This window comes from Lycorma delicatula, chromosome 4 (genome assembly GCF_047948215.1).
Source record: "Lycorma delicatula isolate Av1 chromosome 4, ASM4794821v1, whole genome shotgun sequence".
NCBI classification, from domain to species: Eukaryota; Metazoa; Arthropoda; class Insecta; order Hemiptera; family Fulgoridae; genus Lycorma; species Lycorma delicatula.
In genome coordinates this window covers 32,644,364-32,672,296 of record NC_134458.1, presented here as the reverse complement: position 1 = coordinate 32,672,296, position 27,933 = coordinate 32,644,364, and the positions used below count along the sequence as shown (strand labels likewise).

General features: G+C 32.4%; 1 protein-coding gene across 3 annotated transcripts in view; it reads right to left on the bottom strand.

The window, feature by feature from the left end:
* The window catches only part of galene (potassium two pore domain channel subfamily K member galene), a 118,695-nt gene extending 94,527 nt beyond the window's left edge, over positions 1 to 24,168 (bottom strand). For 2 of the 3 annotated variants that reach the window (XM_075362611.1, XM_075362613.1), the window contains exon 1: positions 23,299 to 24,168. In XM_075362611.1, coding sequence (XP_075218726.1) covers positions 23,299 to 23,469 — 171 coding nt within the window. In that variant the 5' untranslated portion in view covers positions 23,470 to 24,168. The remainder of the gene's footprint in view (positions 1 to 23,298) is intronic. The other variant, XM_075362612.1, reaches the window with a different exon arrangement.
* Positions 24,169 to 27,933: the final 3,765 nt, after the last annotated feature.

Genomic DNA, 27,933 nt, shown 5'->3' with positions numbered 1-27,933 from the left:
CTATTAAGATGAAATCGCATACTGTTAAACATTAATTATTTTATACAGAAAATAATTTTTCATGAAAACCACCGCTACTAAAAGCATGTATATACCTATTGAACTGTGTGCAGAATAATATGTTTTAAAAACTGTAACTACATAAAAAATATAATATACATTACTATATAAAATAACATCATTAACATGTTATAATTTGATATGATTTTGCTGATGATAGTTGGTAATAACTAAATAAAGTTTAAAAAATATAAACTTTTGTTATGTCAAGCTGAACCAAATTTTACTGTGATATTGTCAACAATGGAACAGAAGGGTCTCTGTTACATCTGCAATAGCACTGACCCTTGCTGCTACACTGCCAGCTCTAAAAGTATCAAGCATCAAGCCTATGAAATCCTGCCTTTATTTTCTCAGGACATTATTTAGGTCTGTTAAAGATTAACATGTGTGACGTGGAGGGTAAAACTTCTGCGTTTCGTTGAGTGTTTAGCCGTCGACATGCAATAACTACTTGTCCATAAAGTTCTTCAACAATTTCATCCTCCGTGCAGTTAAGTAAATCCCTGCATACAACAACTCCTTTAGAGGCATTTAGAGTACCATGTGGTACAACCTCAACGTCGAAAAGTCCAATCTTTTTTGTTTTTAATAACCGAAAAGACTGTACGTCGTTAATGGTTTCTACAAATAATCCCATCGCAGTTTTCCTTGTATCTTTAACTGGTCCTCCAGCTGCTTCAGTGTGATACCACGAAGGAGCTGATTTTAGAAAAGTCACCATCCTTTTTCTTTATTATTAGATACTTAGGAGTAGGACCTTCGCTCTTAGGTCAAAACATATTTCGATCCTTCCTTTCTAGAACTATAAACTCCTCCTTATCACTAAACTCAACGGATTTCCTACTCTTCACTACCGAAGAAAGAGGATCTCCAGAACGAGGGTTTTTATGTGGACCCTCTGTCACGGAAGATGTGGAAGCTGTTGTTTCCATGAACCTATCTGTCGTCAGTCAATATGTTACAAGGTGCGGCCGGAGAGACGGTTGGGTGTGCTCCGGATCAATGATCCTGCCTGGGTTCCCCAGTCAACCGCCACCCGCAGTTTTAACCCGGGCCGGTGAGTCAGGTACTGCCTGACCCACAATACCGACATTTCAGGGCTCGCAAGTAGCAGTAAGGGCTCCGATACCCTTACCCATGGGACAATCCCTGCCAAAGGCCAAAGTGACTGACACACACTGGACGGCGCCAGACTTCGGCAGAGCAAGCTCACAGCAGCCCACCCACAACCCAGCTCCACAACCGAGAGGAGGGATAGGTACTCCTTTTCCGCACTCTGCCCAGCGTCGGCAAACAGATCACGGTCATGCTTTCCACCGCCGCTGCAAACAGCGAAACTGAGAAGCACAACCGCAACTAGCTCGGATAGCTCGAGACCGCCAATCCCGTACTCTAAAAGGAGTTCCTGAGCAAGACCATTTCCCCGTTGGCCGACGAACAGATCTGCACGTGTGGCAACCCCTTGCACCCGGATGATCCGTGCAGGGACCCACTGATCTGTGTAAATTGTAATGGACAACATAGCGCACGATCACAAATTTGTCCAATATATAGGGAGGAAATTGCAATACAGGAAGTAAAGACCGTTCAAAAGGTCAGTTATTTCGAAGTCAGAAAAATTGTGCATAGCAGAATGCCATAGGCCACGACTTATGCGCAGGTTGCTGCTTCTCCTGCAGTCACTGTCAAACATAAGCACGTGGTAACAGAACTGGCACCAGTTTTAACGACTTTGGTAGAAACAATTATTATTCAGAAGTTAAGAAACCGAACATTTATAAATAGCAACCCGAAGTCGTTTAAAACAAAAGCAGACCTGCCAAAGCAACAGCGTCTGAGGTCTCCGATAAAAGAGCCTACAACTAACACAAAGGCGACGCAAAGTCCAATACAAATGAAGGAAACTGAAATGAAAGTTCAGATTGAACCAATCCCAACTCCGGTACCTGTGAAAATGGACATACCTATTTTAGAGAAGGAAGATTTGGGGAAAGCTAAAATGGATTTTGGAGCGTCCAAAATCTCAGATGCCTTTAGCTGAGAGGGCGAGACATTCGATCGCCCCACGCGTTCTTGCAGTGAGCACATCCACTCTTGTGATGTGCTCTGTGATGTGCTTCTGGCTGCGCCAACGGAGCCGGTGTCATCCGATACCGGCAGCAGAAGATCCTCCGCGTTTTCCACCGAAGGAACTGAGGGATCGATGTCGGATGTATCAGACACAGTAGAATTCGACATCGAGGGCTTCAGGAAACTGGTGAAAAGCAAGAAAAAAGGATGGTCTAAGGGAAAACCTAGGGGATAAATGTTAAAAGAGTAAGATCAAATATCTTAATTGAGTTTTTTTAGAAGTAAATATAATTTCAGTTTTTAATTAATATAGATATTTGAGATTGAATATAAGTGTTTTTGGTGTGATGTTAAATGGCAAGGGCCCATTACACCCTTGTCATGATTTCGTATAATAGATTTTATTGATGTGTATTTCAATCTACATCACCGACAAGTTTTGTTTTGAGTTTTATAAATTTCGTAAGAAATGGCTAGAAATATTTTAAAATGACAAGAGCCTTTACACTCTTGTTATGTTGTGTTTTTGGGGTTTTCATTAACCATTGACAAGTCTTTTTAGATGCTCTTTTATTTTGACAAGACTAGTCGTTTACTATGTAACCTGAGTTCTTGTTTTTTGAGGGAAGAAAAGATATTTTGTAATTTGACTATGTCGCTAGAGTTTTCGTACTGGGAGAGTATTTTTTTTTTTTTTTTTTTTGTTGTGGAAGGGGGCTAATGACCATAGTAGTCGATGCCCCTAAAACTCCAAAAAAAAAGATAATAAATCCTCGGACAAACCCAATCCCAGGTCCGTGCAATAACATCTTCGCACACATCCAAGGGGGGCAATGACTAGTATTTCGGTTCCTTCACTTATGCTGGATAACGGGGAAATGGTTTTGCTTAGGAGCTCCCTGTGGAGTACCGGATTGGCAGTTCCGCGCTGTCCGAGCTGGTTGCGGTTGTGCTTCTCGGTTTCGCTGATTACGGTGGGGGCGGGAGGCATGACCGTGGTTTTTTTTTGCCGATACTGGGCGAAGTGCGAATGGAGAGTGCTCATACCTCTTCTCGGTTGTGTGAGCGAGTTGAGAGTGGGCTGCTGTGAGGTTTGCCCTGCCGAAGTCTTGCGCCGCCCTGTGTGAGTCAGTCTCTTCGACCCTTTGCAGGAATCGTCCCATGGGTACGGGTATCGGAACCCTTAGCTTTGGGATGTCGGTATCGTGGGTTAGGCCATACTTTACTCCCCGTCCGTGTTAAATTTATGAAAGGCGTCTGGAGGAACCCAGGCAGGCTCTATGATCCGAGTCACGATCAACCGTCTCTCCGCGCGCGTCTTGTGACTGGCGAAACTAGAGGGTGTGAAACATTCTACTTCCACAACTTCCGTGGCAGAGAGTCCACGTAAAAACCCTCGTTCAGGACAACCTTTGTCTTGCGAGACAAAGGCTGTCCTGAACGACTGGATAAAATAAAGGTTGAATTTCATTGTTCGTCCGTTCGTCCCGACTTAATTGCGATGTTTTGGATGTCAGAAATTCGGATATCCAGCAGCAAGGTTCACGAGAAAATAGATTCGCCATAAAATGGATCACTTGTCGTGATCCATTTTACGTGGATGATCCGTGCAGGGACTCATCGATTTGTGTTAATTGTAATGGAAATCATAGTGCAAGATCACGAAACTGTCCTAAATAAAAGTATGAAGTACTGACACAGGAGTTAAAGACCATTCAGAAGGTCAGCTACTTTGAAACGAGAAAAATCATGCATAGCAGAACGCCAAAGGCCACGTGTTATTCACAGGTTACTGCTGTTCCTGATTCCTCCATCAAACCAAAGGACGTGGTAACAGAACTACTGCCAGCCTTAGCAAGTTTAATAGAATAGATCATCGATCATAAGTTGAAAAATCGAACAACTAGGGACAGCAGCTCAATGCCGTCAAGGATAGAACACAGATACGATTAAACAAAAGAGTTCTTCAGCAAGGAATAAGCCTTCGACCGATCGGATTCAAGGGGAAGGAAAATGAATGACTTCATTTCTAGTTCAAAAGAGATCTGAAGCAAAGATAAAATTGAAGAAAGCCCCATTCAGGGGAATGAGATAAAATAAAATAAGATTTTAGAAAATGAGGATGTAGGACGATATACAATGGAGCCTCCGAAAGCTCGAATGTCTTGTGCGAGAGGGCGAGCATTTCAGCCGCCCCACAAGTTGTAGCGAGAAGTGCATCGACTCTTGACTCCGATGCATTGCTAATCGCACCATCTCAGCCGGTATCAAGTGATTCCGGCAGCAAGACATCCTCCGCGAATTACTGCAGAGGATAAGAAGGATCCATCTCCGAGGCATCAGAATCCTTTGAATTCGACTTCGACGTCTTTAGAAAGATTGAAAAAAGAAGCAAGAAAGGATGACCTAAGGGTAAACCTAGGCAATAGAACTTAAAAGAACTTAATTTTTATGTGTTTTTGATATAATTATTGACTTAGTATTTTTATTTATTTTGATATTTTGGACATCTCATTAGAAATGGTACATATGTTTTAAGTGTTTTAATGTGTTAGATTTAAGTATTTTTAAGTGACAAGGGCCTTTTACATTCTTGGGATCTTGTGTTTCTTTGGGGTTTCAAAAACCTTTGACAAGTCGAATTATTTAGATGATCTGTTTTGAAAAAAACTAGTCTTCTGACTACGTCGCTATTATTTTTATCAGAGGGAGAAAGTAATATTTTCTTTTTTCTTTTTTAATGTGGAAGGGAGCTAATGAACTCAAAAATCTATGCTCTAAAACGTAAAAAAAAAGTAATAACACTATACTTAATTAGTAAAAATACTGCTGTAGTTATTGTAGAATTGCATAATAACATAATTAACTATTTCACTATACTACTGTAATAATTTTCTTTGAGAGGTTTATTATTATTACATAACTATTACTATTATTGTGTTAAATTTTTGCGCTATTATGCTGTATATTAAATGTTTTATTTAATAATAATATGTTTCATTATAAAAATAGACTTAACTGAGTTTAGATGACAAGCTTATAATTAAAATAAAGTTAAAAATTATGTTTCTGATTATATGTCAAGTATATCACAAGTTATGTGAATGTTTGAAATTAAAAAGAAAATCCTTATCATTATTATTTACTCTTGCTGGTTATTTTTACTTTGGTAACAGTGTGTATGTGTATGTGTGACTAAAAAGTTATGCATACATTTAATTTACACATGAGAATGTGCCTATGTGCGTTCTAATGTATACAAGTTTTAATGAAATGAAATGCCTTGAAAGTTCAACAATTAAATTTTATATTACTAAACCTTGAAACTCTTGGGAATATAATGCATTACGTACGTATTTAATGCACAATTCTTGGTTAAGCAATATTTTATACATATATTGGCAATTTTACAAAGGAAGAAAGCGTATATTTTTCATTAATTACTTTTACGATTAAAAATATAATGATGACATACACAAATTCAATATAAACTGAATAACAAGTTACTATCGATTAAATGTCATTATGTACTAAAATGAATAATTTCAGTAAACTATTGCCAAGGATCTGCTCAGACTCAAAAGGTGTGAACCGCAGAGGTAGATCCACGTGAAGGTGGAAGTGTGAAATTTTCCTTCCAAGGACCTAGCTCGGTAAAAGATCAGATTTTATCACCAACATCCAGTAGTGCGTTATGCTAATTCTTCATCTGTTTCATCGTAATTTGCGCTTTAGATACATCAGATTATCGACTACTGTACTCTAGGTATTCTTTTGTATGTAGGGTTTTAAAATGTTTTTCGATGAAAAGAAACAACTTAGAATTAATCAAAATAATGTATTCGATAACTTTTATTACATACAGTAGAAACCATTCAAAAGCTTCTGACAGAGTTTTATCCTTATATTAAATACAAAAAAGGTTTTTTGAACAGTTAGTCGGTTCAGAATAAAATAATTTTTCGTATGGAAATTGTTAAATTTTTTCTACATTGAACAAATAAATCACTAAAAATTGTTTTTCCTAGGATAGAGGGTGGAGAACTTATTCAAAATTAAAAAAATGATTTACGTAATACCTTGTTAGAAAAAACATATTTTAAGGAAGTAAATGCAAAAAAAATTACATTTAGTTATGGTTAGTGGAAGGGGGAGCAGGACCCCGTTTGAAAATTTTATTTTAAGACAAAGCCGAATCGATCACGGTTAAAATGAACTCATTCTTCAGTCACCTTAACATTTTTTTAGCCTTTTTACGTGATGCATAAAAAAATACACAAACTTACTGTAACGGGTTAAATTCTTTCATATAAAGCTTGCTTATGTAAAAAAACAAAGAAAAAAAGACGATACTATCAGAAATATATACAGAATATAAAAAATTGCACGCATAACACGTTCAGGAAGGGAGATCCTCCCTAAAATTAAGATAAATGTTCATACTAATGTATGTCCGGACACGCTTCCTCTTCTGTCTATCACCTTTTCATGTTTTTTAACTGAAATTCATATCGGACGAACAAACTGAATTATTCTAATAGAATTCATCTATAATTTTATCAGACATTTTTCAATACATAAGTAATTCTCGTATTTTTACGTTTACAAAATTCCAAAATAACAGTTATTATTTTTTTAATCGTTAACGTCTCTGTATTTGTCGCACCATAATCGAATCGTGCGAAATACCTTTCTACACGGTTACGTAAAGTCTGGACGTCTGAATACAGAGCAAATAATTAATTTTTTTCTTTCAAACAATGCAATAAAATCATTTATTAAGATTTCAGCTATATTTAAACATAAACACTTATTATTCATCGAAGTTTAGAAAGTTCAGTCGACGAGCGGAGGGTGGATCGATTGATCTGGCGGGGAGGCGCGTAAGTGAGCTGTACGTGGAACTATCTGTTTCCATTTATTCGTCTTGATATTTTTATTTATTATATCTGATTGTTAAAATATTTTTATTCGCTTAATTTTTTATAATTTTTAAGTTTCAGTAATTTCGTTTCCTTCATTATTCTTACAAAAAGGAAAAGTAGAAGGAAGAATAAGATGTTTTTTTTATTTAGAGGCTCTATTCCATCCACATCATCTGTATCGTCACTATCTGCCGTCCGAGGTTCCTCGGTGCTATCGTCACCGCTTCCATCATTGTTAGAGAGGTAAACCATTCGGTTTGCAATCGACAAATAATCGTCTCATAATAATTTTGTTCTACTTTTAAGGCGTATGCAAAGAATTACTTAAAATATTCAGCCTGCTGTTCAAAAAAGCTTTTGTCAGCCGTTTGTTTTATTACATTTTTCCGACTCTACATACTTTCTTCCTCGACCTGACATTTTATTTTTGCCGAATCGGTTTGATCGGCTCGAGTTTAGGTCAGTATGGTGATAATTTTAATACTTTGTGACTGTAATCCTTCGATATAAGAAATGCTCTTCGTAGCGGAGCTCATTTAATCGCGTTAATTCGTACGTTTCAGTTTTTAACATAAAAAACTGAAATATTTCTACTTTTTAGCCGTTCTAACTGTTCTTGCCTGCGATTTGAGTTTGTCGCCTTGTATAATTTTACACTGTGACAACGGACGTTGTCGATTACCAAAAAACCTAGTGGAAAATTTGGTATTAACTTTGTTTCTAACTAGTTTTCGTATTTTTCAGCATTCGTACTCTTCTGGTATTCTTCTTTCCTCTGACCCGATCTAAAAATCAAAGTACATTCGGAATTTCCTGCAATATTGCCGACGTTCATCGATAACAGCTTCTATTATTTGAACACTGGTTTTTTGTAGCTGTTAAGAGTCATCAGTCCGACGATACATTTTTATGTCAGGTGAATATTGATTCGTTTAAAAAAAATAACTGGTTTACTTTCTCGTCTGTAAATTATCATTGGTTCTAAACGATTCTCTCGTTTGTAAGTATGTTTTGTTTTTCTTTCAAAACCTTTCTGTTATTTTCAGTCTTCTTCAATCTAAAACCCGTACTCCTCAGAATTATCTGTAAGGTCTCGTGCGTGCAATTTATTTGTAGATCCAGTTGTATGAAATATTTCTTAACGCAGATCTTCGAAAGCTATCGGTGTTAACTTTCTTCTTCATCCTTTTACGAGAATTTTCAGGCGTACTGAAAAATTCGTTTTCTCTCAGTTTATTTGGTTCCGTTATAACTTTACGTAACGTGCGGCAGAAATGCCGTAAAGGTCGGCTACGCAAGCTTTAATGTCTGAACGTAATATTTATGGATTTTCTTCGGTTATCTTGTTGTAAACGTTCATTTTTATACATTTTCTGTGAATTTTTAAAGCCTCTTGTCGTGCTAACCTGCCATAGATCTTGGCCGATACACTGATTAAATGCGGCAACACTACTTCTGACACCCCATGTAGAACTACTATGCGTTTATGTGTTAACACTTTATAAACTTTGATGAATAATACTTGGAATATTTTAGATTACATTTTTGGTATCGCTGCACTATTAACAATTTCACAGAAAAACTACTAACATATTCAAATTTCTCTCTCTTTTTTTCAATGGATTACGTAAACGTTTTTACCCGTACTAAAATGTTTTCCGGGATTTCTTCCGAGAACTTTTTACTCCGTTTTAAAAAAAGTACCAGAGTTTCTGAACTATTTCACCGAGTGCCTCGAGAGAGGAGTTTTCTTGACTGCTGTAACTTCAAAACTAAAAGACAACTTCGGTGACACTCGGCAAAATATGGAAGATTACCTCAATGAAAGGGGAAATTTTTTCTATCAGAAATTCCACTTTCACACCGTCACTAAGAAATAATGAAAAAATGGGGCAAATATCGAGAACTGTTTGTTTTATGTACGGCTGTAAAGTTACGAAACACCTTAACTACAACGTATTGTACATAGATAAATTTAACAAAGAGCAGAATACCAAATTCTTATGAATTTCCTGATGGTATAGTAATTTTAAAGACAGTATTCAATTTTCATTGTACGAAGTATACAAATTTTATTACCTGAGATTATAACTAGGATATCGATCTGATTGTATCTGATCTTGTCAAATATAAGATATGGTGGGATTTTATAGTAAACCGTCTCGATACTGTCACCGCTGTTTCAGATGTGCAGATTTTATTTTAATTATTCAAATTCTTTTAGTTTTAATTTTTAGGTAGATTTAGAGAAATTTGTATGTTTTATTACTATATTCTGATAGAATTATAATTAAGGATTTGTATACACTTTAACGACTTGACGGAATACGGGTCGTTTACTGGATTTATCGGATGTATGGTTCATAGATACATATGTGTACGCCCATGTACTGTGCGCGTGAGCACGGGCGTGTATTTACGAGTTTTTAACAGTAACTTTTTATACGTAAGAATCATGAATATCCAGTAAATAGATTATCATGTCATCTTCTATCATTCTACTGTGCACGTCATTCTAAATGAGCGTTAAAAATCGACGTTATACTGTATAAATTATTATTTAAAAAAAAAAAAATAAAATCAATTTATTTTGTATTAACAAACCGATGTGTTTTCACCGGAAAATATATCAGCTTTACAGAAAGATTGACTTTTACATAAAAGCGAAATAATTCAAATCGTTATTATTGATTTTTTTATCGATAACACATTTACTTGTCATTATGTCATTTACGTGCAAACCTATTGCATAATATAAGTAAACGCTGTTGCAGTTATACGAGTATAATAACAACTATTTGTGTTTTCGCACGATTTATAATTTTTAGTAATATTTATTATGCCAAATAAAATCTGCTACAGTTGTAAAGGACATTAAAATAGCGCATAACTATTGTTAGCATAGGACCCGGAGTTTAGGAACCTCGCGTGCTAAACTTGTTCCTACGCCAATAAGCCTGAAATGTAGCGTAGCCGTGAAAAAAGAATAACAGAACTCTGCTTTACAACAGATGCTTTTGTTTATTTATGACACCCTCGAATTGTTTTATAATTAATATAAGAGATTCTAAAATGCTTTATTCTAAAAACATTAAGGTTACACGTGTGTTCAGTTTCATGTCCTCCTTATTAACGGTAAATAGACTATCTAACTCTTTTCTTCTTAAATATGTAAAGCATATAAATTTGTTATTCTAGTTGAGCTCAACAGCTGTTTTATATTATATATTTTTTCTTTCTAATAGTATTGTTAGTCTAAATCATTTTGTAAATGATGTAACTTAAAATGTTAAACTATGTATAAATACATTAATTATAATACTCTTTAAACATTAATATTGTACACGTACACAATTTTAAACTTAACAATGTGACATAATTTAATAATGAAATAATATTTAAATAAGTGAAAATGTATCTAAATGTGTTATAAATTAAATATAAATAAAATACATATTGATCAGACTAACAAGGACTTTATTTAAAGATAGTAATGATCCAGCGGCATAAGTTCTGAATAATGAAAAGTGCACTTAGGGACAGTTTTTCGAACTATTTTTTTGTCCTCCTGGCCACGGATATTTGAAGATTTGATTTATTGTGGCATTCTTTAATCAAAGACAATCCAGGCAGGTTATATGTTACAAGTCTTTCAACATGTCAATTTATGGTTAATCAAAAGAGAGTTATTAAACTTGCCAATTATTCAAATGAAATACAGCCTACAATTTATTTCTTCATTACCAACAAGTAATTTCATTTAATTCTTATTTATATTTATCATTGTTAATTAAGGCTGTTAATTTGTATTGAACAGAGAACAATTAATTAGACAGAGAGGATCAATTAAATCCTCTATAACAGGAATCGGTACATTATTAAAAATATAATGTCTCTGAAATTAATATTCATGTTTTACGAATTAAACTAAGAAACCTTCAAGAGTTGCAAGGCGAATATGATGCCATTCAAACGCAACTTGAAATGGATGATGATGAGGATATTTGTTCAGATTGTGTTCAGGAAGACGATTTATGCAGTTTGAATGTAAATTACAGTGTTTACTAGATAATATTAAGCAAACGACTATTGATCAAGAAATTAATGTAGATACAGCAACTAAGCAAACACAACTACAACAGATTAATTTACCATTTTTCATAGATAATGTTCTTGATTGGCAACATTATTATAGCTTATTTAGCGATTTAGTACATAACAGAAACGATTTATGTAATTTACAAGAACTCCACTATCTAGATATCTTCTTGAAAGACGAAACGTTAGCTATTATTAAAAATTTACCAATTACGAATGAAAATTATGCAATTGTACTACATCATTTAAAAAGGCGTTTTGACAATACGAGATCTGTTCAAAAAATAACAGAACTTTTCTAATTACGGGCCAACGGAGATATTTAGTGACGTGAGGTTGGCAGAATTGTGATCCGCATAACTTCCTCTGTAACCACATGTTCTTGGATTGTTGATATCTCATTTACTTCCATGTTATTTTTATTTGAGTGCAACATGTTTAAGTGTTACTAGCGATTTTTGTATGTGCGATTTTTTGATAATTGAATTTTTATCTCAATGTCGTAGCCGTAAACCCACCTTCGTCTCCCGTTACGATCCTTTGCATGAATTTTTCATCGTCATCGGCTTGTTCAAGGACTTACCGGCAATTGTCCACTATGTCCTTTCTGCTGTTTGGTCATCAAACGAGTAATAAACTTTGCTGCAATTCGATGCAAGTTCAATTTTTCAGTCAAAATGTCATGGCATGAACCAATCGAGATGCTAACCCTTTCTGCAAGTTCTCTTACAGTCAATCGGCGATTTGCACGCACCAGATCGTTGATTTTCTGAAAGTGTGTGTCATCAGTTGAAGTCGAAGGCCTTCTTGGTTGAGGGTCATCTTCAAGTGACTGACGACCACTTTTAAGTCGTGAAAACCATTCATAGCATTGTGTACGACCCAGAGCATCATCTTCGTAAGTTTGTTTCAAAAATTTAAAAGTTTCTGTGAAAGTTTTCCCCAGTTTCATGCAAAATTTTACGTTTTATCGTTGCTCCCGAAAAACGCAAATTAAAAAAAATCGCTACCGACACTGAAACACGTAGCACTTAAATAAAAAAAAAAACGAAAACTAAACGAGATATCAACAATCCAAGAACATGTGGTTACAGAGGAGGTTATGCGGATCACAATTCTGCCAACTGAACGTCACTAAATATCTCCGTTTGCCCGTTATTAGAAAATTTCTGTTATTTTTTGAAAAGACTTCGTAAGTATTTAATTGCATCTCATAATGCAGATCGTATTTTAAAACTAAATTCTATAAAAAGAGAATTTTTGGATAATTTATCCAAATTTATTATAGAAGTATTTTCATATGTCAATGTTCTTGAAGCAATGCTAATTTCAATCAATAAGTATGAATTTATTGTTGTTAAAGTCAAAGTTAGATTACAATACCTCCAGATTATGGAAGGAGAAACTTTCAACTCAAATGTTTCCCACCTTTAAAGATTTCATGGAATTCCTTGAATTTAGAAGAAAGATGATTGAAAATATTAATGCAAATAAGTCAAACTATCAAGACATCTTAAGACATAATTCTCAGGGACAACGACACAACAATATGGAACTAACTCCTACATTGAACTTTTCAACATAAATGCCAACAAGCAGAATAAGGCAAATAATTTTAACTGTTATACAAATTTTAATTATAAGCAATGTTTAATTTGTAATTCTAATCATTATTTACGTTGTTGTAAGAAATTTTATAATTTTTCTGTTAATGAACGGAAAGAATTTCTGGAACATCACAATTGTTGTTTCAATTGTTTAGGTAAAGGTCATTCAGTTGACAAATGTTATTCTAGTAATGTATGTGAGATTTTTTCTCAAAAACATAACACTCTTATTCATATAAATAATATTAATTCTAAATTAAAAGACAATAAGTCTGAAAATAATAATCATTCGTGATTTAAATTGCAGTCAAACAAAAACATAATTCTATTTACCGCAATATGCGTTACCAGTGATGTACGTGGTAATACTCATACATGTCGAGTTTTATTAGACTCTGGCAGTCGAGCGAATTTTTGTACTTATAAATTCGCACGAAGTTTAGAACTTCCATTTATAAAAAATTATATTCCTATTTTAGGAATAAATAATACACTTTCTCATTCTGAATATAGTGTTGTATTGATATTGCATTCGTTATATATGAACTTTTCGTTCCAGTTGCAATGTGCTATTTTAACAGAAATAACAGATAGCCTACCGACATGTACCTTTAATATTTCGCATTTTAATTTGCCTCATAATCTGTTTTAGCAGATCCTGAATTTAACGTAACAAATAAAATTTACATCCTTATTCGAGCACAATTTTACTTGAATTTTATTTTACCTAGGAAATTTATTCCATCCTGTTCTCCAAGAAACCAAAGTGGGATATATTCACAGTGGTTGCTTTCCTATTAACTCTCAGAGGAATAATACCATTGCATCTTTTGTTTCTCGGAAAGATTCTACAAATATTTTGACTGCACTTGAGAACTTCTGGAAAATTAAGGAAGTTAATACTGATATTCCATTTAATGAAAGTTCTATTTGCGAAAAACATTTTCAACTCAATTTTACTCGAAACAATCGAGGCAGATTTTTAGTGGCATTACTACGTAAACCCAATAATATAAGGCTAGACGATTCTTTCGTAAGTGCAAAGAATAGATTTTTATCGTTGGAAAGAAGGCAAAACAATAATCCCAATCTTAAACGTGACTATTCCACTTTCATGCAAACATATTTGAATTTGGGTCACATGTCGTTACTTAAATCCGATGATTTGTTAATAGACAAATCAAATGTGCGTTATTTACCCCTATCATCCGGTATTCAAATGAACTAGTAAACTTCAAGCGGTTTTCAACAGTTAAATTAAACCATTAACGGTTTATCTCTTAACGATACTCTACTAGTCGGACCTGTTGTCCAACAAGATCTTTTTTCTATATTGTTAAGATTCAGAATTCATAATTATGTCATTAACTCCGACATAAAAAAGATGTATCGACAGGAACTAGTTAAATCTAGTGATTCTAATTTACAACGGAGTTTTTGGCGTAATTCTCCAAAACAGAGATAAAACATTATGCAGTACGACGCGTAACTTATGGAACCTCTTGTGCACCATATTTAGCCACAAGATGTCTTATTCAAATATCAGTTGAAAATGAAAATAATTTTCCACAAATTTCTCAGGCTATTAAAAATAATTTCTATGTCGATGATTTCATTACAGGTTCAAACAATCTAAATAAAGTTATTCAACTAAAAGATGACATCTCCAAATTATTACAACAATATGGTTTTTCACGTCACACATGGTACTCTAACAATTGCAGTATTTCTACGTCTAATCATAATTCATCCATACCATCTAAAAAAGAACTCAACGTACGTACTCTAGCAGTTCTATGGAACAACAATTCAGACACATTAAATTTCCAAATCACTCATTCAAATAATTCTGAAATGTATACCAAAAGCAATATTCTTCCATCATAGCAGGTGTCTATGATCCTTTAGGGCTCATTGGCCCTATTATATTTTTATACAAACAGTTTATGCAATGACAACTCAAATTTGACTGGGACAAAATATTGTCCAAACCATTTATAATACAATGACTTTCATTGTATAATCAATTATATTTCATTGAGTCATTTAAGATAAGTAGATTCATTAATTCTAACTATAACAGTAAGATTCATTTTATTCAATTGCATGGTTTTCCTGTTGCCTCTATTAAGGACTATGGTTGTTGCCTTTATATACGCACCTTATTCCCCAAACATATAATTAAATCTAATCTACTATGTTCTAAATCAAAATTAGCCCCCTTAAAACAAATTACATTACCCAGACTTGAACTCTATGTTTGTTTACTACTTACGCGTTTATTCGTGAAGGTATCTAATGCGTTAAAGATACAATTAAACGAGATACACTTACACACGGATTCCAAAATAGCACTTTTCTGGATTCATGGACATTCTTCGAGTTGGAAAGTATTTATAGGTAATAGAGTTTCTGAAATTCAGCAAAAAATTTCAATTACCAACAGGCGTTACATCAAATCCTCTGATAATCCAGCAGACGTACAATCTAGAGTTTGCTTACCAAGCAAATTAAGTATAACATAACAAATTAAGTTAACATAACATAATAAAGTATAACATATACTTTATATGTTACTGTGGTGGCATGGTCCTCCTTGGCTATTACAATCTTCTTCCCGTTGGCCAACGGATCGTAATATTACGTTTAATGATGGTAATTTAAATCCTGAATGCTTGTTAGAAAGGCGTAAAACTATGTTAATTTCATGAGTATCTAATGTTGTATGTGATTACACTCAAATGTTTTCATCTTTGCATGCCTTATTACAAACATTTAACTTCTGTTTCAGATTCATTCACAATATTAAATCTAAACCGTCTGAACGTAACTTTGGTATTCTAACCACTATGAAATTAGATCATGCACTTTAATTTTTTATTTGTCAATCACAATCCATGTATTTCCATAATGAGATAAAGAATCTTAAAAATAATCAGGTTGTTGATAAACAAAGCAAGCTTAGTTCACTAGATCCATTCTTGGATGATTTAGATCTATCCGTGTAGGAGGCAGACTTCAACGTTCTCTTCTACAATATCACGTTAAATATCCTATCGTTTTACTCCCTAGTACGAACAATACGAATTTAATTATCAACTCTGAACACTTAACACTCTTATACCCTGGTGTGTAATTAGAATATCATTCGTTGCGACAGAGATACTAGATAATAAATGCAAAAAGAATCATTTCGTCAATCATTAATAAGTTTTTAACTTGGTTTAAGCTTGATGCAAAAGCTCAATCCCAACAACTTGTTCAATTACCGCCTGTTAGAGTGATTCCTTTCCGAGCATTCTCTTCTTGCGCAGTAGATTGTAATGGCCCAATTATAATTTGTCATGGCGGGTAGAGAACTAAAACATTGAGTAAAGCTTACATAGCGCTTTTTATATGTGTTGCCACTAAGGCTATTCATTTAGAGTTAGTTTCTGATTTGACTTCACAATCATATATTTCCTTCTTCAAAATATTCATTTCACGCAGAGGTATATCTGCTAAAATATTTTATGATAACGGTGCTAACTTTCATTCTGCTAGAAATATTTTGTACAACTTCAACCAACTTTTTTAAGTCAGACAAATTTAAAACAAACATTCAAACCTTTTCAACACCACAAGGGATTACTTGGTCATTTATTCCTCCTTCATCTCCTCATTTTGGTGGTTTATGAGAAAGTGCAATGAAAGTTGTCAAATATCATGTACGTCGTGTAATAGGAAAAATAATCCTCAACTTTGAGAATTTCATACAGTGTTGACACAAATTGAGGCTTGTCTTAACTCTCGCCCCATTTTTGCTATTTTCACAGACCATAGAGACCCGTTACCACTTTCACCGGAACATTTTCTTATTGGATGTCCTCTCACATCTTTACCTGGATCCAATTATCAAAGGGTTGAAATTACGCGATTAGGTCGATGGCAACTGCTCCAAAAATTTATAAAATCCATATCGAGATGATGGTCAAAGAACTATCTACACTATCCTCAATAACGCAACAAATGGCGTTTTCCGACACGTAACCTTTCGGTTGGAGATCTGGTTCTGATCACCAACAAACATACTTCACCCATGAATTGGAAGCATGGAGTTGTAACCCAAGTTTGTCCGGGTTCTGACAATTAAGTCAGAGTTGTAGATATAAATACAGCTAACGGTTTATTAAAGAGACCTATATATAAACTATGTTTTTTACCAACTTTTAAAGATTAACATAAATTTTATTATTTTAAAAAATAATTAGATAATTTAAATGATGATATTTTCAAGATATATTATTTGATTTATATTTATACTTTATGTTGTTATTGTAATTTCATGTTATAATTGTAATCTCATTTTATGATTTAATCAACATATGTTCATACAACATATGTTCATTTTTGTAGTGGATTGACGATCCCAATCGGAATAGATTTCCCATATTTATGTATTATTTATTTATTATTTGCAATATTTATGCATTATTAATACTAAATCTTCATTGGAATGAGATGCTCGTCAATGAATACACCTGGACGTCATAAGGATTTACGAACAACACTTTTAAAGAAATCCTAATCAATATGAGTTAGGTACAATAAGCGGTATAGATTACCCGATTTACTAATCGATAGATACTATCGATTTAAGATTATTAAGATATTTATGTACTTACTTGTTACAAAGAAAATATTGCCGATGAAGTAACTTATTATATATCTGAGCTCTATGATTATTATTCATTACTATCTATTATTGCATTATGTACAAACTGATGTGAACATAATTTGGAACTATTGATTCAATAATTTAACTTTAAGCGTTGTGTATAATTAATTTTTTTCTTATTTTATATCATATTGTATAATATACATTTAAAAATATTTTATTATTTCATGTTATTAACTGTAACTTTTCTTTAACAATCATGTTATTGTACAGCATCTTAGATTATCTGTCTTTGTATAATACATATTTATAATTATATTGTTAAAATTATCGAATTACAAACAATGATTATTTTTATTATTTCATGTTATCACTTGTAATATTTCATTACTATATTATACAGGAAAAATCGTCGGAATTTTTGACGGACGGCTATGTTTAGTTTCTTGTCCTCTTTGTTGATGGTAAATAGACTATCTAACTCTTTTCTTCTTACATATGCAAAGCATGTAAATTTGTTATTCTAGTTGAGCTCAACAGCTGTTTTATATTATATATTTTTTCTTTCTAATAGTATTGTTAGTCTAAATCAATTTGTAAATGATGTTACTTAAAATGTTAAACTATGTATAAATACATTAATTATAATAATCTTTAAACATTAATATTGTAAACGTACACAATTTTAAACTTATCAATGTGACATAATTTAATAATGAAATAATATTTAAATAAGTGAAAATGTGTTATAAATTAAATATAAATAAAATACATATTAATCAGACTAACTAGGACTTTATTTAAAGATATTAATGATCCAGCGGCATTAGTTCTGAATAATGAAAGATGCACTTAGGCACAGTTATTTGAACCAACGTGTACGTTTTCATAACGTTACAGGTAACTCCTGATTAAAAAATAAATACATATTGTTTAGTTATAAACCAAAATCGAAATTAAAAATAAAAAAGATTCCGATAGAATAATCCGGTATGACTTCATCTCAAATTATCTTTTTCTAGAAACGTCACCGAGATTTAGCCGTTATTAATGTGTTTACGTGTACGTGTCCGTATTTATACGTATGCTCGAGGTGACAAAATATTAATGCTCTCAAAAACGTTTCAGTTACATAAACGAGAATATGTCCGAACAAAATATCCGTATCGAGTGTATTTTACAGTAATCTACAAAGTTAAAAAACGAAGTTTTTAAAGATATTATTTCGCCATAAACAAATTTAACGTTAAACTTACTACATATGTATTTTACAAACATTATCCTTTCTACTTTATTTACTTCATATTAAATAATTGCACAAAGGCTCCATATATTTTAATGCCGGATTGAAAATTGCATCCCGCGCAGAACGCCACTGTCTATTGTTTTTTTACAAAAGTTTTTCTTCAAAGAAGATTCTGTTTTGAAGAAACAAATTTCTCCTTAATTAATTTTTTTTTTGAAAGACAAATTATTATTTTTAAAAATCTTATTTTTTTTCTAAAAGCGAAACGGATCACTGCATCGGGTGCGGTTTATATCTGTATATTATTTTTAGAGTTTTTTCCTAAATATAAAAAAAAATATATGCAGTCGAAGGAAAATAGATTAATAATATATTCATATCATTAAAAAATAAAAAAATAAAAATCTTTCTATTAAAAACTACTTAAGCTTAAATCTGTATCATAACGGCTAATAATATCGTATAGTACTATTCCTACGTGAACTTTGGTCCTTCATACCTACTTGTTCCAATATTCGTATAATTATTTTACGAGTTTAAATTTTCTTTAAAAATCTGTGATTTTAAATAACTGATAATCGATAACTTGCAAACAAACGACAACTTCAACAAAGGACAACAAACAAATCGAAAATTTTTAAACAAATATGAATGAAGGAATCGTCATTAATCGTATATCTCTAACAAAATCGTCTATACTTTTTGTATTTCTTTATTTCGACCGTACAAATAACGGCTTTCTTTTTTAACAGAAAAATTCTTCCTGTGCTATATTTAGATGTCGATCTCTTAAACAGAATCCGTCTGGGGTAGTACGCCTTCATCGATTTATTATTACCGATTCTAAATATTAATCTTAGAGCAAAGATATTTGAACTTAAGGGAGGGAGGTTATTATGGATCGTTAAAGAAATTCACAAAGGGTGTGAAAAAGATCGATACGATGCGAATAACTACTCGCTTTGTTGTTTCCGGACGTGTAAAATTATGAATTGTACGTGTATTTCAGCACACACATGTTTGTATGCGTCCTACACGGACACAAAATAGCCTTACATTATGAAAGCTCATATTACATAATCTAAACGTGCTTTGAAAAAATTCAAGCTCCCTTGCCAAAATTAATATTTAAAAAAAGTACTACATTATATGTTCCAAAATTATCACGGTTTAAAAGTTTTTAAAAATAAATAAAACCTGTTTTTGAAACAAGTTACAAAATTATCGGATACTTAAGTAATATTATAAAAAAGACGTTACAATTGCATTAAAATAACCGATTTCTACCAAATTTTATATACGTATCGAATATGTGCTCATCAAACTTTATTACTTATTATCTTTATCGATCGACCTTTCATTAAAAAAAAAAAACTATGTAAAACCATCTTTTTCATTTAAAAAAGTATGTTTTTTTTAACACAGAGTAACGATTTAATCGGTCGCAATATGCTGTCCTATCGATTATGCGTACGTTAATCGCGGTGTGATTTAACTTAGACAAAAAAAAAAAACAACAATAAACCAAAGAAAGACGTACGATTGGGCTGATGACTTTTATATTGTAATAGCATATGTTTGTTTGTAACTAAGATTAGCGATTACGCTACAGTTTGTTCATACGTAAAAAAAAAATCTACATACTTTTTAAATTTCGACGATATCAATATTAGGTAGATTTCATGAGAAAGCTACCTATTGTAATGGGTACCATGATTGGACTTCCGGAAAATGTCTTCATATCTTCGCGTTTCACATCCCCAGACCCCAAAACCATCGTCAGCTCAAAAGTATATATATATATATATTTTTTTTAGTTTCTTGTGGATACGATAACTGCTGTAATTTTGCGCCAATCACTTTCAAATTGTTCCTTAAAAACAATTCGACCCAAAATTTCGGTCCAGTTCGTTAACGGCCAAAATCGGAGCATGGGATGGCTTTTTCGAAAAAAAGATATTATAACTTTTTTATTAAGTAAAATATCGAATTCGTTTAAAGTTTAAAGTTTTAAACATCCTTTAGACGTAAGGGTATAAAACCTATCTAAGTAAAGGTTTTTGATATAACCAACCATTGGCCCAGGGAGTGGAAAAAATGGTGTTTTGAAGACAAAAAAAATTATACTTAACTTAATAGGCACAGTATCGAATCGGTTTAAAGTGGTCGTTAGTCCTCTAGACATTATCTAAAACTGTTGTCTGAAACAATTTTTGATAAAACCAACCCTTATGGCAAGGGATGGCCAAAATGTTACTGGAATTGTAAGATGGGGCTTGTCGTATGCTAAACATATGAAACCTTTTTTCACATGCAAACATTGTCGTATGAGTAAATTTGAAGTTTTTCTTAATTTTAAGGTGGACATTTTTTTAACCCCTACTTAGCACCGGTGAAATTTACTTCCGCCTTCCGGCGGGCCGAAAGGGTTTTTTTATTTGAAGAGATGATACCATTAACATGAAATATAAATAATCTAAATTATCTGTAATAAAAAAACAATATTAAACCGGCTTATGTTTTTACTGAAAATTATTCCCTTTTATTTTAAAAAGTGATGATCGAATGGTCGACTGGTCGGAAAATATGTACGTAACAAAGTTTATATACTTCTACTGTGTCTAACAATAATTGTAATCGATTAGGTCCGAATATAATAAAAATAATGGCTTTCCAGGCGAGACGGTAAGCCGAATTCCTTAGCAATCGTTCTGCAATACCTAGAACGTGTCAGGGATTAGCATCTTAGAAATTTAAGAACGTGAAATCACAGAGTCTAATAAATAGGTTTCCGTAGACGATCGAAATTAAAAAAGAAAGCGGGTGGATTTCCATAGCAGTGGCTGGGTCGGTCCGAATACAAGCGTGGCATATATCGCTAGATCGATATTATACATGACGCGTCTGTTATTGCTATGAAGAGGGTGTTGTGTTTTGAAATTATGTAAAATTTCAAACTTCATCGAAAAAGGACATCTCATCGCTCAAATTTTTGGTAAAAAAAATTTGCATGTTGAAATGCGCCGATAGAAAAAAAAGTAATTGTAACTTTTTCTTATTTTCAATCTAAATTTTTTCCATTTCATGACCCTGACCGAATTGTTAATTAAACGTTAATATACTTTTCACTATTTAGCAGATTTACTTACTTTTATATTAAAAAAAACAGGATTACCTAAATTAATGTTAAAATCCGGTTGATAAACCGTAAAACGGGATTATCCGCGTCCATTATCTTATTATCGCGGATAATTAAGTTCATAATATAAAATAAAGATTATAATGTAGCCTCCGGTGTGAATTATAAGGTTAAATATATATATTAAAAAAATAGAATAGATGAAAATAAAAACGTTTTTATCATTCGGTACCTGACTCGCGTCGAGAGATAAATGTCTAGAATTTATATTAAACTAATTCCTAAAAATCGCTGAGTAAGTAGTGATTCTTTTATAACCGAAGGTAATTTTCTGAAAATGTTGTTGCGTATACCAACCTCTTAAAATCGAAAAAGTTACACCATTACTCATCGACAAGGTAGAAATTCTTCGACAAAGATTACACAAAAACTTTCAAACAAAAATTTGTGAAACTTATTTTGAAATCGTGTTAAAATGCATCCTTAGAGAGAAAATTGAAAAAATGTTTTTTATTAAAAGACCGACAGAAATTTTGTCAAGATTTCAAAAAAGGTTTTTCAATATGTAATGAATTTTTCGGTTTAATTTTTTCTTACCGAGTTTTATTAAAAACGTGTATTTAGCGAGGAAATTTAAATAAAAATATATTTCTTTAAGAAATTTCTGGATCGCACGATCAACGTTTTACAAAAGGTTAATCGTAGACAATTCTATCAAATTTACTCATACTGAGGTAAAATGTTATTGTTAAGTTCAAAATAAGAACATTTTAAGACACATTTTTCTCCAAAACTGGAAATAGAGCGCTTTTAAAATTGGTCAGAAAATTTTTACGTTAGACTAGATTCGGAATATCGAAGAAAGATTCTTTTTACTTGCTTTATTTTAACTCACAATGTTTTTTCAATTTTCAATTTCTTTTTCATGTTTGTTCTCAAATTTTGCATCCTTAATTTAACATACTTCCTGACATTGCCGATTGATGAAATTTTACACAGTAACTAAGGTCGCGTGACAGCACAACATTCAACCATTACTTTCGCAAACATCCTCCTGTACGGGGGTAAGTTAAGGGTGTAAATTAAGGATGCAGGTGTACTAATGTAACATACTTCCTGACATTGCCTATTGATGAAATTTTGCATGTTACTAAGGTCGGATGACAATACAATATTCCACCATTACTTTTGCAAACATCCCCCCCGTACGGGGGCAAATTAAGGGTGCGGGTGTAAAAAATTGCAAAATTTTCAAAACGGCTATGCTGGGTTTTAAATCAAAATTAATCTACTAATTAAACCCATGCAATGTGTATTAATAATTTGATTAATGTATGACTAAAAAGTATAAAACAAGTTTTTAAAAATCTTTAAAAATGTTTGTAATATTATTATACAATATAGATAATAATTATTTTCATAAAATAAAAATCAGCGATTCATAAAGAGACGCACACATAATATTTTGGAAATTAAATTTTAAGCGTACTTACAGCTATTTCATTGTCACTTTCTAAAGATTCGAATGTCATAGCACCGAGAATGCAATAAGTAACGACCATTGTGACGAGCATTACATGTGTAAAAAGACATGTGAATATTTTCCACGCATAATAAACCATTGTAGTACACCTATGCGGGGTTTCTTCCTCTAATTCATCCATTTTTTTTTTAATTTCACTTTACACAAACGGTATTTTTTAATAATACAATAATAAAAGACGTTTTCAAAGATATTTCATTTTATTAATTCATTGTAATTTAACGTTCAATAATAAAATTCGTTTACTGCTTCGTCGATGTAAATAGTACATCGTTACGTATATTCATTTAAAGATCTTTATTGAGATATTATTTTATTAAATTTAAAAGTAATCCTGTAGTATAAAAATAATGTATAGGAATTTCACGAGAAATTTTCATTACGTCACTAAAAGAAATATCGAAAATCGATCAGCTCGTCTTGTAGTAAACACATTATGCACACGCGCGTACACACACACACACACACACACACACACACACACAAGAACACGCAAGAATATGCAACGATCAAAACATTCACGATTTTTTAAAAAACTGTACCGTATGCACTTCACGAATATACACGCGTACAGTATCCGAACTTGAGCACGAATAGGCGAACGTAACCCGTTCGTGTTAACAATATTTTACAGACCGAACGGAAGACTTATAGGTTTTGTTCGTAAAAACACGATAAAATATATCGATTATAAGTATTGTTTGTATAGAATTTATAGTATTATTTTAATTTATTACAGATTCGGTGGGTAATAAGAATGAATATAAAAAATACGCCGACATTGTTTTTACGATACTCGCTATTAGTGCAACTAAGACGTTTTGAAACGTTTTCACTGACTGGGCCAAAAGTTTCCGCCCTCACCATCTACTGCCATCCCCACCACAACATCGAAACAATTTCCACATTTAGATCAGTTCATTCGCTTCTGCTGTCATACCAGACTCGACAAGATAAAGTACACCGACTCGCAAATAAATTAACACAATAATATGAAATAGAAATAATGCAGTAATATTTACAAATTTAATCGGCACATTTTATATATATATATATATATATATATACAGTATATATATATATAGTATATATATATATTACAGTACAGTATATATATATTATATTATTATTTAATAATACTATACAGTATACAGCTATACACTATACAGCTATACAGTATATATATATTACAGTACAGTATATATATATTATATTATTATATATATATATATTTTAAATCTATTTAATACAAATTTATGAAGAACTAGATCTTGTTGAAAAAATTAACGGCACTGATATCTTAAAACTCCCAAGTTTAGCTCCAATAATTTTTTTTGTCGTTCGTTACAAGAATATTCAAAATACTGGATTAAAAATTTGAACATTTTGAAGGCATTCAATGTAGAATAGTTATAGGTTCTGGAATATGCTACTGCCAAACTTTAAAAATATATATTTTTTTGTTTTAAATAGGATAAAATAAACACAACAGCTAAGTACGGGATGAAGAAGCAAATAAGGTAATTTTTTTTATTATAATTTTAAGACTGGTGATACATAACACTTTTTTTTTGACTGACGACTACAATGAAAGAAAATGGTTCTCGATTTGAGCGATGAATATTTTTTTAAATATTTATATTTACGTTCCATACATTCATATATTTCATCTTCTAAGCCTTAATTAATATTCATCACACGGACCGATTTCAATGATAATTTTTTATTTTGTAGAGGCCTTCTGATGGTATCGTCTCTTCTGATAAGTTAATTAGAAGAACATTTTTAAAGAAATTATACATTGTCTATTTAAATGATGTTTTCATGTTTTTTTTTTACAACACTGTAGTATAGGATTTTAATAGAATAACAACTTATTTAAGCTTTTCATTTTGTTATTCAAACTATTTTCTTGTTAAAATTCAAAAAACTTAAATGGAAATACGGGGTAAAAGTTTTCGCATTTTGGGGAGCTTTAACTAGCTTATCATAGCCGTTTTTTTACGACGTTTATTTCCATTACTTTCCCTATTTTTATCAAGACGTAGATTTTTTGTTTTGTATTTCTTGCAAACGGTTTTTTTCGTATGGTTTTCTTTAAACCTTTACATATTTTAAAATAAAACTGAAAAATGTAATAAAATAAATAAAAAGAATAAAACCGCCTTATAAGAATTGTTTTTTTCTATTTTTCTTTAAATTAAAATTTTTCTCTTACATTAATTAATTTTACGTTTTATAATTGATGACTCTGATCGAGGTTTTGGCGAGGTTTTCCTCGATTCTTTCGTGCAAAAATTGCTACAGACAAATCCGCCAAGTAGCAAATGCACTCGTTCCTGACGCGATTTATTAAAACGTTGTTATCTACTGACCTGAATAATCGTTAATTACGATTAATTTTAATGTCTTATCGATAAAAAGTTATGTTTGTTTAATTACCGATTTAAAATGAAACTATAAAAAACTATATTATAACTAAAAACAATCGAATATCATTAATATACGGCAGATGCATCGGCACAATTGTACGACTTTTGATTTAAAATTAATAAATGAATAATTACCGTTATTATTGTACCGTTATTTGAACTGAATAGTGTCGTGTCCTATAAATATTTTGTTCGACGGTTAATTCTTAATTTAGATTTTAACCTATTCATTATAAACAGTTTCTCTACAGGTGCAAATTGGTTCTCATTGTGCATAGAAGTATCGGCCCCTTATTGTCTATTAAAATATATGTTCTTAACAAAAAACACCGCCTAAAAAATAATATCGATGTTATACTATTAGAATTACCATAGACCGAATCGGTTCCGTGTTTGATCTTTATCGGTCGATTCGTTTGGATTATGATTTTTAACGGACTACCAGGAAATAATCTTTAGGATATCATAACTGAAATTACGTTAGAGGAAGTTAACGACCGAGAAATAAAATTGGAACCTCCCGAATTAAGTACATAGAAAACTTACCCTAAGCCTACCGAAACATTTAAGCTGAATCTATAAAAAATGCATTAATACGATTTCGAATAATTTCATGTTTATTTAGAATACTCTGTGTACTTTTAGCATATTTTTGCGGACAATTTTTAAAAAAGTTATCGGGAAAGAATCAAATTTTAAGTTAAAAGCGCTTCAAATTATCGGCTTTCAACTTATAAATATGGACGGGTGGAACATCTGAATTATCAGTAGAAAACCCCGAGTACTAACTTACGTCATTAGCACATAACACTTGAAGAGTCAGGCTGCGAGAAAGAATACCTCAAGCGTAGAAGGAAAATACCTGAAGCCGTTTGACGTGCAAGAAAAACGGCACGAAGAAGACCAGGAGGAACATCTATACTCCGGTTCCCCATTGTTCTTCTCCGCAGACCGAACCGCCACACGACGGTTGGACAGTATTTACCGTAGCGACCAATACATCTTTTTTCTTGTGCAGTGATCGCATCCGCCTGGAATCCAGATTTTAAAAACGTAATACTGCTGGATCACACCCGAACCGGATTCAGAAAGAGCTTTCAGTGAACCGACCGAAAGGAAAATAAACCGGTAGATCGATGGCAAATCCCGCTCCCGGGGGGAAACATCCTAATAAAAATTACTGAAAAAATTCACGATCTAAAAAAGACAGGGACCCGATTCTTCATTTCGTTAAAATACTAATACCTGCCAATTTTTATGATATATACTCGTCACGGTAATAGAAAAACCCACCAGCAAAGAACATTTTTCCAGGCCTGCATTATTTAGCGGCGGGGAGGTGGTAATACACCCTCTGCTATTCTTACCTTCCGTTCCGTCAATACGTACGAGAGTTCCCAGATTATCTAAACGTTATTACCTTCCTTTTCTTTTTGAAAATTAATCGTTTCAGAGGATTCTTATTTTATTTTTTATCATTATTATTATTTACTTATACTTGCTAAAACATTAAAAGCGTTGTTTTTAAACTTGTTTTATTTGTAAAAAAAATTACGCTATTAAAATAAAAGGACTGGAATTAGAATAAGAGGCTGGAAACAAAAGTCATGCATTAATGTGACTTTTGTTTAGTCGGTGTCGATTAAAATGACAATAAAATCAACGGCAGGACTGACGGCAAGATACGGCGCTACGATGTTCTTTTGATTCTTTCTTGATTTACGTATGCGGTATTAATTATTGTCGTTCAGAGATATTTGTCAGACGACTTAAGGATCTCTCTATTAGGAATATTTTACAAACCCCAATAACTATCTAAGGAGTTCTATACTCTCCTTATGATCCTTCAATATTATAAAATTCGGTTTTATTTTGCGCTTTTCATTTTGCGATAAAACATGACGGTTATACAGGAAACACCCAGCACAACTGATCCAACATGTTTATTGTAAGAATGTCGCATCCGGTCACTTACTTTTTCCCGTAACTAATAAGCGACAAAATTTAGCCGATTTTGTTATTCTTGGTTTGAAAGTCAAACAAGCACTCGTCTGCAGTCTATTTTATTTCTGCTTTCGAAATGAAATATTCATCTGCAACCTTCTCATTTAAACGTCAATATAAAGGTAAGTGTTAACATTTTTATTTTTAAA